Raw genomic sequence first — 12772 nt, forward strand, 5'->3', positions numbered from 1 at the left:
CCAGCCGTGGGCAAACTACGGCCCGCGGGCCGGATCCGGCCCGCTTGAAATGAATAAAACTAAAAAAAAAAAAAAAAGACCGTACCCTTTTATGTAATGATGTTTACTTTGAATTTATAGTAGTTCACACAAACCATCCATGCTTTTGTTCCGGCCCTCCGGTCCAGTTTGAGAACCCATTGTGGCCCTCGAGTTAAAAAGTTTGCCCACCCCTGGTCTAAACTTTCTTCAAATGTTTTAAGGTTGAAAATTACAGTTACATTATTCAGATTTTCGCCTCATTAAATGACACTTCAAATGTATTTAAGTAACTGAGAAAAGGCCGTCAAATTTGGGTTAGGGCTGATACATTTTTAAAATACAATTTTCAGAACAAGCCTTAGACAACATCATGTAAAATTCATTTTTACATCTTTCTGGATAATGCCTGGCAGCCCACGCCTCACTTTCCGGGGGGCTCACAGAGAGAAATAGGTGAGTAGTGAAAATAGAAGTTTTCCTAGGCAAAGATGGGGCTGCCTCTTCCCCTTTTCAAAGTCATCAGGTTCTCATGTGCCCAAAACGTTAAAGACCACACACACCCACACACAGCCTCGTCCCAGAGGGACACAGCCTCCTGTGCTCTCACGCCTCTGAAGACGCAGGGGATGGAGAATATGAACGTTCCCTTCCCGCCAGGAGGCAGTCACTACCTCTGTATGTATGACTCGCAGGCTCACTTCATGAGCATGAGGATAAAATAAATGGCTAGGTTTTCATCTTCTATGACAGTGGTCGGCAAACTGCGGCCCCTGGAGTGTGGCTCTTCCACAAAATACCACGTGCGGGCACGCACGTACAGTGCGATTGAAACTTCGTGGCCACACGCAAGGGGCCAAAGAGCCGCGTGTGGCTCGAGAGCCGCAGTTTGCCGACCACTGTTCTATGACACAACCCGGTACCATTCGACCCAAAGAGGGCAGAATACTACCAAGAGAATTACACAGTGATTGGCAAACAGGCCTAAAATAATTAGGCCTTTTAATTTATAATTCCCTTTTAAAGTTGTCATTTGACAATAACTTCCATCTCAAACAGCAGGTAAAAAAAAATGAGGTGCCATGCTGTATGAAAATATTCCAAGATAAAATAAAGTATAAAACCTGAAAATAACTTCAGTGCTATAGACATTTAGAAAGTTATAATTATTAAAACTCTGACTGTAAAGGTTTTGAGAACAGGTTCATCTCAAAACAATAGTTTATATACTTTGGGAAAAATAGGCCTATTTCAAAGAACTCGAAGTATCATTTACAGATTCCATACCCTCTCTAAGGAATTTCCCCCCTGCAGTGCTGTTTTGTTTTAAAGTCTCTTGGATTCACTTGGCCAGCAATTGCTTCTTCATGCCGACACGAAGCTTTGTTTGTTCATCAATTTTCTGTATATCCCGTCTGGTTTGGCAAGCAGCTCGTCATGGTTCCCACATTCGATAATTTTTCCTCGGTCGAGAACAGCCACCCTATCAGCATTCTTGATGGTGGACAGACGATGGGCGATGATCAGCACCGTCCTTCCTTCCATGAGTCGGTCCAGAGCTTCCTGCACCAGATACTCATTCTCAGCATCCAACGCGCTTGAGCGGGAAACCGGCGAGAAAGCAGAGTCAGTGCCGGGCAGACTGCGGCCCATGCGTTCGCTTTACACGCACAGCGGCCCTGCGCTAGCAGTGAATGTTCACTAGGATCTAGATCAGCGGTTCTCAACCTGTGGGTCGCGACCCTTTTGGGGGTCGAATGACCCTTTCACAGGGGTCGCCCAAGACCATCGGAAAACACATATATAATGACATATTGTTTTTGTGATGAATCATGATGCTTTAATTGCGTTCAATTTGTAACAATGAAATTGGGGGTCACCACAACATGAGGAACTGTATGAAAGGGTCACGGCATTAGGAAGGTCGAGAACCGCTGAATTCTAGATGGTAACTTCTTGGGTTTACTTTACATGTTTGATAGTATAACGGTGCTATTAACCAGGAAGCGGGGCCTCTACATTTCCGCAAAACTTGTCACATAAGTAGAAGCTGATGGGAGTGATCGGGGACTCATCATACCGGTGTCTCACCTGGAGCTACAACCCTCCCTCCAGCTCAGCCTGCCCCTACCTCCTGACTGTCACTCACTCAGACAGACTCGGTCATTTTAAAGTAGGGAAAGGGCCCTGGCCGGTTTGGCTCGGTGGATGGAGTGTCGGCCTGCAGACTCAGGGGTCCCAGGTTCGATTCCAGTCAAGGGCATGTACCTTGGCTGCAGGCACATCCCCAGTGGGGAGTGTGCGGGAGGCAGCTGATCGATGTTTCTCTCTCATTGATGTTTCTAACTCTCTATCCCTCTCCCTTCCTCTCTGAAAAAAATCAATAAAAATATATTAAAAAATAAATAAATAAAGTAGGGAAAGGGCCCTGGCAGTGGCAACGCTGTGAAGTACAGGAAGGTGTGTCTTTGGAAAAGGACGCCTTCGCTTTATATAATCACATGTAGGACTGAGCTATCCTCACCTGGTGGCTTCATCCAGGAGGAGAATTTTGGGATTCTAAAGAAGGAAAAACATGAAAAAGAAAACATTGTTATTAGAAAAACACAAACTCCCAAGAATGAAAATAAATGAAGTGCCGTACATGATACAACATGATGAACACTGAAAACCTTCTGCTCAGTGAGTGAGTCAGACGCGAAACGCTACATGTCGTGTGACTCTACAGGGAGTGTCCAGAGTAGGCGCATCCCTAGCGACAGAGCAGGTCCGTGGTCCCTGGGGGCTGGGGTCGCTGGGGCCACAAGGCAGGGGGTGTGGGTGACTGCGACAGCGGACGGCATCTCTTTCCGGGGTGATGACAAGGTCCTAACATTGCTTCTGGGATGGATACACAACACTAAATACACGAAAACCCACTGAATTATCATTTCTCATGGGTGAGTTGTAGAGTGTGTGAATGGTATCACAACAGAACTGCTGCAGAGAAAGAGAACCACAGCTCGTAGGTGACTGTGATGAGCACAGAACGGGGGCTGGAGGCGACTTGAGACCGTATCACAGTGACCCCGGGGCTGGGTGCTGCTCTCAGGGCACTTTTTCCTGCTGTCAATCAACCGCAGTGCGAGGCGGCTCTGAAGTGAGTCCCACGGAGGCCAGGCCCTCCAGGCCCTGCCTGCTGTTCCGCTGGGAGCAGCACGTAAGACGAAAACGTAAGGGGAGCTGATGCACTAACACGCTCCATCCTAGCTTGGCCCGGGGGTTGATCACAAGAAAGGAAAACGTGTCCACCAAACCTCCGCCCCATCGTTCTCAGCAGCGCTATTCACAAGGGCCCCGAACCGGAAACAGCCCCGATGTCATCCGTGGTGAACGGATACACAGCCCGTGGGCCAGCCCCAGGGAGGGTACCACTCAGCCATAGAGAGGAAGAGAGTTCTGACAGAGGCGACAACATGAGGAAACGCAAAGACATAAGCTAGTGAGACAGGCTAACGACCATCTCTTGTCGGATTCCATCGAGCTGAGATGACCAGAGAGGCCAGTCTAGACAGCGAGCAGATGAGCTGCGCCTGAGGCCGAGGCGGGAATGGGGAAAGGCGACACATGGTACAAGGGTTTATCTGAGGGGGATAGAAATGCTCTAACATAAAAAGGAAATATTTGTTTTGTTTTGATTGTGCGATGGCTGAGTAACTGTAAATTTACTGTAAGTCACTGGAAGTACATTGAAAATGGAAGTTCCTGGTGTGTAAGTTATGCTTCAATAAAGCAGTTTTTTAAATCACTTATCCATCGGAGGAGAGTCGTTAAATAACAGAGGAAAGACTAACCCTTCCTAAAACATCCCATGTCTGACTTCCAGCTAAAATGCGTTCCCTTTCCTCTCAGAAGTCTTGGACAAGTATTTCAAGTCTGTATTACTCAGCTTAGCAGCTGATTACGGATTTTACCAGCAAGCACACTGGTCCTGTTCTAGATTCTGATACGATCACTGTTTCATTCGTTACACTGTCTGCTTCTCCCTCTGTCAAGGCCTGGCCTCCTCATAGCCCCAAAATAGTTGTTAAGTCTGGACAGCGTGCACTCAGCGAAGGCCTCACTCCTCTCTCACCAGAACTGTCAATCATGTATCTTCCCTCCCCTCCAAGGAAAAAGGGAAGAACAGGGAGAAGGAAAATAGGAAATTACAAGTTACAAGGTCTCTATGAAAAGCTAAACAACCGCCCCGCGGGGCCGCAGGCTCACCTTCAGCAGCGCCCGGGCGATGGCGATCCGCTGCTTCTGCCCACCTGGCAACGACAGGGGTGTTTTAATGCAAAGCCTGAACACCAATTCCTGGTAACGGGCTTTTCTAAGAAGCCATGTGGCAACTGGAAGGCAGCTTCTCCCAGGCAGCCCTCGCTAAGACAGATGGCAGAACGGAAACCTGTTTTAAAACATCCTCCTCCTCATTAACCTCAGGATTCACAGTAACAAATATTATGCTAGCTAACATTAACTGAGGTGTTCCAATGCACCAGGCCTTTTTTCTTTTCTTTTCTAATCCTCACCCCAGGATATTTTCCCATTGATTTTTCCCCAGTTTCTTCTCTGGGCCGGGGAAAGAGGAGCATAACATGAGGAAGGAAGGGCCAGGGGTGACGCTCTGAGGCAGATGCTCTCTGCTCCCGTCCTCTGCGTGTTCTGCTCAGGAACCTGGGGTTCCCTGGGCTCCTGGTTTCCCTGTGGCCCTTCCCCTGCAGGTGCAGACTCCGCTCTGTCACTTCCCAGCTTGGACAGCTTCTCTTGTGCCCCAGTGAAAAGGGAACAGTGATAGGATCTGCTTCATAGGGTTTTTTAAGATTAAATGAGATAATACGTGTAATGCGTTTAGAAAATGCCTGGCACAGCCCTAGCCGGTTTGGCTCAGTGGATAGAGCGTCGGCCTGCGGACTGAAGGGTCCCAGGTTCGATTCTGGTCAAGGGCACATGCCCAGGTTGCGGGCTCAATCCCAGTGTGGGGCGTGCAGGAGGCAGGGATCAGTGACTCTCTCTCCTGATTGATGTTTCTCTCTCTCTGTCCCTCCCTCTTCCTCTCTGACATCAATAGAAATACATTTAAAAACAGAACAACAGGCACCTGAGAGAAGAACACCCTTTTCTCCGACCATAGTGCTGAACCCCTGCGGGAAGCTGCGGATGAAAGCAGTTGCGTTGGCGACTTCCGCCACCTTCTCCACCTGCTCAGCAGTCACCGCAGAAGGGTCCTCGGCCCCGTAAGCAATGTTCTCAGCAATTGAGCAAGAGAACAAAATTGGTTCCTGCAAATTGGAGATAAAACATGTTGACCTCAAAGTTCAAAACAGACTTCACACGCCTGGCGAACACCGTGGGGCTCACTCCGCGAAGCTCTTACATCTGAGAGACCATTAAACTGCCCCCAAAGAGCACATGCTGCTTTCCTGGCTCCACCTCCTCATTCCTCATGCATCGCCCAGCAGGACTGATCTCATCATCTGTAGCTCCCACCCCACTGCAGGGAGGGAGATCCATGGCAGACGCCTGCACAGCACTTGGCACACAGTAGGCACTTCATAAATGCAAGCTCCCTCTTCTTGGGAGTCGTGAGGCCCTGGGAGACCACAAGCCCCTCTGCATTTTCCGGCGGCCTGCCTTCCACCGAGGACATTGCTTTTTGAAATATACACAAACCAGCTCTAGCTGGTTCAGCTCAGTGGATAAAGCATCGTCCTGCGGACTGAAGGGTTCCGGGTTTGATTCCAGTCAAGGGCACGTGCCCAGGTTGCAGGCTCAGTTCCCAGTGTGGGGCGTGCAGGAGGCAGCTGATCAATGATTCCCTCTCATCATGGATGTTTCTATCTCTCTCTCCCTCTCCCTTCCTCTCTGAAATCAATGAAAATATATTTTAAGAATAAATAAAAAATAAATTTAAAAAGTCAGTGCTTCAGCGGGTTAAAGTGCGTGAGGCCCTGAGAAACGGCACTGTTTACAAACCTACGCAATCTGCCACGTGAGACCAGTTCAGTGCATCTGAAAAACCGCCATCCTTCTCACGGAGACTCAAGACCAAGCAAAAAGCGAGCAACAAATGCAGCTTTAAAAGAAAAACACAATAAAAATACCCCCTTCCTCCTACCTGACTCACTGTCCCGATCTTGGATCTCAGCCAGACGGGGTTCAGCTGGCGGATGTCACGACCGTCCAGACTGATGGTCCCTGTGGAGGGAGGAAAGCCACGGGCGTAAACACCAGGTCGGGCAGGGAGGCTCCAGGCGCCGTTTTTGAAAGGTTGAAAGTCTCACAAAAGGAGAGACCGACAGACGCCACCCCGGGACGATCTTACATTAAACCGGACGCCGTTGGGCCTTTTTAAAGTCTCCTGAGCATTCTGAAGTCGAAATAAATTCTCCCCCCAGCTCTTTGCACATGGAGCCCTCGTGCAGGGCACAGGCGTGAGACGGGCGAGAACAGCCCCGCCCTCCCTCCGAGGTGAGGACCCACCCGCTCACCTGAAAGGGGGTCGTACAGCCTCAGCAGGAGGGAAACCACCGTGGATTTGCCGGACCCACTGGGGCCCACCAGCGCCGTGACGGACCCCGAGGGGATGGAGAGGCTGAAGTCCTGGAAGATGGGCACCTCGGGGCGAGCCGGGTAGGTGAAGTGCACGTTCTTGAACTCCAGCGCACCCTGGAAGCTCTTCTCGTTCAAGGTCAGCCCCTCTGAAACGGAAGACGGAGCGTCATCACTCAGTGCGGAGGGCAGTCCCAGGTGAACGCAGCTCCCACCTGTCTGACTAACATGCCGCCCCCAGCAGCCCTGGGGGTGCTACCCGGGCAAGTCAGGAAGAGGCCTCTGTCTACCCTTAGCTGCTCCGCACGCCCCCCAGTCAAGGCAGTGCACAGGCCCTGTTTGCTTCTCGCAGCCCCGAGAGGTGGAAGGTACTGTCCTAGCTCCCCTGCAGGTCACTGTGCTCACAGCCAACCACCTGCCCGAGCGACCACGGCCTGGAGGGGGCTCCCGCCGCCCTGAGCCAGCCTCTGTCGCTCCCTTGCTCCCGTGTTCTGAGAGAATGACGACACACCCCAGCCACGGAGCAGAGGGGGCAGGGTCCGTGCTGCCTGGTGCCCCCTGGGCTACTTCCCCTGCCCCGGTCCTGGAGTGCACTGGGCAATACTGGGCGTTCGCCAGCAAGGCCCCAGGAGGGCTTGGGGATGGTCACAGCTCACGGCCACTCCTCCTGAGCCCTGAGGACTGGCCTCCCGGGAAGCAGCTGGCCAAGACCATCAGTACATCAGTACCAGCATTCCTCACGCCATCCCCTAAAACCAATACATGCAGAGGCTTTTACACGTATGATGCCTCTTCCTTTCCTCCTGCCCCCCATACACGCATCACAACCACCAAGGAGAACAGATCGGGGGACGAGCAGGGCCCTGGCCCCTGGCAACAGGGCCCCTGCGGGGAGGTGAGCGGTGGGCGGCACAGCCTGTGGTCAGCCCCGTGCTTCCAGGGACATCCCGGGGCCCCCCGCCCCGCTGCTGACCTCCCCCCTCGTGCCCCTCCTGCAGGCAGGGCAGGGAGCACACCTGTGACCCCCACGAGAAAGGGCAAAGGCCCTGCAGACCCACCATCGAAAGGCAGCCCCGGCTTCCTCTCCAGCAGCTCCCAGAGGCGGCCCCCGGCGCCCAGTCCTTTCATCAGCTCCGAGTAGAATGAGCTCAGACCTGAGGGGAGACGCTACATCCGTCACCGGTGCCGGCCACAGCCGTCGGCTGCTCCCCTCCCGCTGGGCAAAGTGACAGGTGCTTTTAACGTAAAACCTGACGCTTTCAAAGAAGGACCCGAGGCAGCTGCCTGGGAACCCATGGGCAGAATCCCCTCCGTCTCATACCCTCGTTCTCCTTCAGCGTCTCCTCCTCCGATTTCCCTGATTTCTAATGAGGATTCAGTGGTTGGTCAGGGAATTTACAAACACATACGGCCGCACTAATCAACCACTGAATTCAAAGGACAGTGCTACAGAGGAAATTCTGCCGAGCCAGAAACATAGCAATATAAATAAAATATAATGCTTAGCCTATACTTGAAGGGAAATAAAGTACCCCAATATTCATACCTACAAAAACCAAACCTCCCTTTTAGGCATTCAAAATTCAACTTTTACTGGGCTACAGACCGAACAGGAATCTGGCAATGTTAAATACCCCAACAATCTCTTCTTAAAGTGACCTCTGTCCCACCCAGTAGGTTTTTTTTCGTTTTATTGGTGGTTTCCCTCGCTGTGCAGAACGTTTTTAATTTGAGGCAGTCCCATTTGTTTCTTTTTTCTTTTGTTTCCTTTGCTCAGGGAGACATATCCAAAAAAATACTGCTAAGACTGATGTCAAAGGGAGTTTTCTGGTTTTAGGTCTTCTGTGTACCAGTATTTAAGTCTTTCATATATTTTGAGCTTATTTTTGTATATCATGTAAGAGAGTGGTCTAGTTTCCTATCTTTTCCTGCATATATCTATCCAGTTTTCCCAACACCATTTACTGATGAGACTCATTTCCCTCTTGTATAATCCTGTCTCTCTTACTGTAGATTAATTGACCATCTGACTGTGGGTTTATTTCTGGGCTTTCTGACTTGAATAAACATTTCTCCAGAGAAGACGCACAGATGGCCAACAGACATGAAAAGATGCTCAGTATCACGTGTTATCAGGGAAATGCAAGTCAAAACCACAATGATATCCCGTCACACCTGTCAGAATGGCTACTGTCAAAAGTCAACCAATAGTAAGTCCTGGATAGGATGTGAAGAGATGGGGACTTGTGGGCGCTGGTGGTGGGGTTGTGAAGGGGGGCAGCCACTATGGAAAACAGTATGGGGGTCCTCAGAAGATGAAACATGGTCGAGTGGGGATAAGATTCTAGGACAGAGCTTTTTCAGGTGCAGTTACTTGCTGAGAGATGGAACAATAGGAGAGTGAAGTTTTACTTTCAGAAACAAGAACCGGATTTTCCACGTGTAACTCCCCACGCCCGGTTAGATCATATACCTCCGATGCTCAATCCAACCCAGAAAGCGTACATGAGGAAGGAGGAGAGCTCGCCCACGGTCATGTGGGCGCTGCCCATCAGCAGCCCGCCTTTGTACAGCACGGAGAGCACGATCAGGTTCCCAGAGAGCCCGGTCTGTCGAGTGAAAGAAACGCAGAAGTCAGGGGGGAGGCAGAGACCCACACAGGAGACAGCAAGACCACGGCCTGTAACCCCTTCCTCATTAACTATCACGGCAAGGCTTCTCCAAACTATTACGTTTTCCTCTGAATTTCAAATGAAGACGTACTTTAAAAACACTGCGATATCCAAAGAAATAATCTCATCAACACGGAAACCTAGAAGCTGGGTCACCCCTCAGGTTCCTATTCTACTCTATTTGCTCGGTGTGCAAAAGAAAAAAATAACATGAAGGATTCCTCCCCTAACTGGAGGCAGTGAGCACATAACTGACATGTGTGTTTACATAGGCTAACGTGACGCCCTGGGCACGGACGGGCCAGGAGACCGGAGTCCGGGATCTCTGATCCACCTTGACCGGTCGGATGTGGGGTCTCGGGTGCGCTGCCTCCTCGGGGCCTGTTCCTTACCTGCTGAATCCCGGCCATTGTGCGTCACCTGTGCAGTTCTGTCCAGATTTGACATGTTACGAACCTGGTGAGCTTCTAGGTCAGTGTCCTATCTATTCATTATGATCAGTTTGGGGCACTTCCTTCTCGAAGTGCACTGAGGTTATGCTTTTGGAAACAGCAGAAGACGCGGGGAACCTGTTCAAACAGACTGCTGGCCCCACCGCAGCGTTTCCGGTTCAACAGGTCTGGAAGGGGCGGACAGTCTGCCTGTCTCAGCAGCACCCACGTGACGCTGAGAACCAGTGCCTGATCCCACAGTGTCTGGTCTCCCCTGCCCACTGCCTTTTCCTTCCTTACATTTATTGGTTTCCTCCTCTCTCACAAAAACACTCTAAGGAAGACAATTCTTAGTCCTGAGGTAGAATAGACTCACTTTCTATCTATGGCCAGAGTCACAGAATAGCACTCTCTCCCAATGACAACATCCGCAACGATGCACTTACTGCTCCGAAGAAGCCCGCCCGAGCGATCGCCTCTTTCCTTGCTAACTGCATCACGAAGTCCACTTTGCTGGTGTATTTCTCGATTTCAGTCATCTCTTTCCCGAAAGCTCGAACAGTTCTGATGTTTCCGATGCGTTCCTCGGCTAGCTGGGAGAACAAAGACATTTCGGGGGGCGGAGGGGGGGGGGCCAAGGTCACATGTCAAGAGTTCTGGAGGCACAACTGGAAACCGGCTCTCATTTTTAAGACACGAGCAATGGAAGTTGCAGGGACACGTGACTTAGTCAAAAACAGGCTGCAAAGGAGAGAGTCCCGAACAATCTTATTTTTGGAAACATCGATCTGTGCAGATGCACAGCTTATACAGAGGTACATGGAAAGATAAACTGGAGGGTATACAGCTAGATACAGAACTATGTCTTCACGCCGAGAAAAAGATATAAAAAGGACAGGCTCCAAGATATTAATAATGTTCATTGAGAGGCAGGCTGATGCCTATTATTTTTTCCCTTTATATTTTCGAAGAGAAACATGGATGGTTTTTGTAATACGAAAATGTAAGAATTATTTTTAATTTTTTAAGAAGACAATACTGGACAGCATTGCAAAGCTACCTTTATTAATGAACGGAGAACAGAGTGGCACCCAGAAAGTGTTTGGAAAATATGGTTAGCTTTTTTGTCCTACAAGAAATAGTGATGGGAAGAAGGAAGAAGTCCAGGTCATGTTCAGTTAAGTTGGATCTATTCTGACACGTGGGTAGTGATCTAGTCTAGAAGGCAGAGTATTTCAGTTCTAACGTTAAGGAAAAGTAAGCAGTTTTTGCCAAGTCTGAGCACACTTCCTAGGGTCCGCCCACAGGTGGCTCTGAGCTCACTCAGGGGGGACCGTGCCAAGGAAGGCCTGTACCTACCTGCGTGGCTTGTGCCAGGGAGTCCTGAGTGAGCTTGGTCAGTTTCCGGAGGTATCGTCCATAAATCACGGCAAGGATGGATATTGGAGGCACCACACTCAAAACGAAAGTGGCCAGATGCGGCGAGACAAAAAACTGTCAGAAACAAAGCCAGAAGGTATTTGTTACACGGAGTAGCAGCAAATTCTCACGACCTATTGTAGGTGCGTGTGTGTGTGTGTGTGTGTGTGTGTGTGTGTGTTTCAGTGAAGAGACAGGCTGTACTGGTGGAATTTCTCATAAAACCCACGAATACTGAGCATGCCACACAGGAGTCACGTGACCAAGAGCTGCTGCAGACAGGGCGGGAGCCTTTGACCCCCGCCGCTCTGGAAGCACGTGGATCTGAACTCAGCATGAGGAGCGACTCTTGACAGCTGGACCTGCTCAAAACAGCTGACTTCCAGAAGTGGCCTGGTGGGGTTTCCGGTCAACCCTGCAATTTGGTGACCGTATCTTAAATGGTACTAGCACCCCTTCAACAAATTATTAAGATCTGCCAAATCTCATTTGCTCAGAAAATAGCATAATCAGAACAAGGCTCTGCCCACACGTGGTATTTTGTGGAAGAGCCACACTCAAGGGGCCAAAGAGCCGCAGTTTGCCGACCACGGACTTAGGACAACACAAAGGCGTGGGAGTGGCGAGAGGCGTCTGGAAGGAGGGGGACTGATCTTCCCTCCCAGGCGAGGAGGAGAGGAAGGGGTCCCTCGGGCAGGGGTGGCACCGCCTGTGGTGGCAGGTGTGACTTCCTGTCTTCCCTCGGACCCACTGCTCAGCACCAGAAGGTTCCTTCCCCCTGCTGCCTTCGAGCATCCTCAGAAAGCCCAGGCCACACGCCACCTTTTCTAAAGCAGCGGTCCTGCCTCCAGAGAGGACTGCGTCCTGGGACATGCAGTGCAAGAGGCCATGCGGGAAGCAGGTGGCGCTCTGGCCAGTGGCTACAGAGCGAAGAGAGCAGCTCACCCCGAGCTCCTCCCGGACACGAGAGGCCTGGCGCAGGCCCAGCCCTGACCAGAAGGTGCCGACGCAGGGGGGGCCGACGTACCATCATGCCGATCCCGACCGAGGCCTGGGCCCCGGCCCGGAGCCCGTCCGAGAGGTTTTCGGTCACCGAGCGGCCCAGGAGCGCCGTGTCCGAGGAGAGGCGGTTGATCAGCTCGCCCGTGCGGGTCTTGTCAAAGAAAGCCACCTCCTGCCTCAGGACGGAGGAGAACAAGGAAGCTCGCAGCCGGTTCACGATGCGCTGCCCTGCAAAAGCCAACGGGGCCGGGTCAGCGAGGGGCCCGAGGTCAGCACCTCTCCGCCTGCGGCCTCGGAGGCTCGGCTGCTGCCCTGTTGGTCCCTGGGGACACTCAGCGGGGCCCTGGCAGCTGGGCAGGAAGCTGCCAGAAATGAGCATTATTCTCCCTTCGCCCCTGCAGCCGGGAGGCGGAGGAGAGGCTACAGGGATCGTGCAAATATAACCTGACTGAGATGCTCACGACTTATTTACAAAGACGTTTTACTACAGTGACTGCTCGAGAGCTAATGGTGTCCTTCCTCGGCAACCTTTTCTGAATTGAACTTCCAAATGGCAACAACTGGTTAATTATCTACCGAGTATTTATTTTATTCACTCAATGGCCAGCAACCGACGTGGAGCCGGGCGTCCGGGGCGCTGTCGTGACTGTGGCGGGC

At 51.3% G+C, this 12772-nt stretch overlaps 1 protein-coding gene across 1 annotated transcript; it reads right to left on the bottom strand.

Annotated features, from left to right (window-relative positions):
- Window positions 1–281: 281 nt before the first annotated feature.
- LOC102442773 (ATP-binding cassette sub-family B member 10, mitochondrial) lies at window positions 282–12343 on the bottom strand (the record flags this gene model as incomplete). Its single annotated transcript, XM_006108806.3, has 11 exons — window positions 282–1615; window positions 2543–2577; window positions 4267–4310; window positions 5141–5321; window positions 6158–6237; window positions 6531–6740; window positions 7650–7745; window positions 9065–9200; window positions 10141–10287; window positions 11054–11188; window positions 12141–12343. Coding segments are annotated over 11 exons (1499 nt in total), but the record flags the coding sequence as incomplete, so codon positions are not given.
- Window positions 12344–12772: the final 429 nt, after the last annotated feature.

Source organism: Myotis lucifugus, unplaced genomic scaffold (assembly GCF_000147115.1).
Source record: "Myotis lucifugus unplaced genomic scaffold, Myoluc2.0 scaffold_3630, whole genome shotgun sequence".
In the NCBI taxonomy this organism is placed as follows: Eukaryota; Metazoa; Chordata; class Mammalia; order Chiroptera; family Vespertilionidae; genus Myotis; species Myotis lucifugus.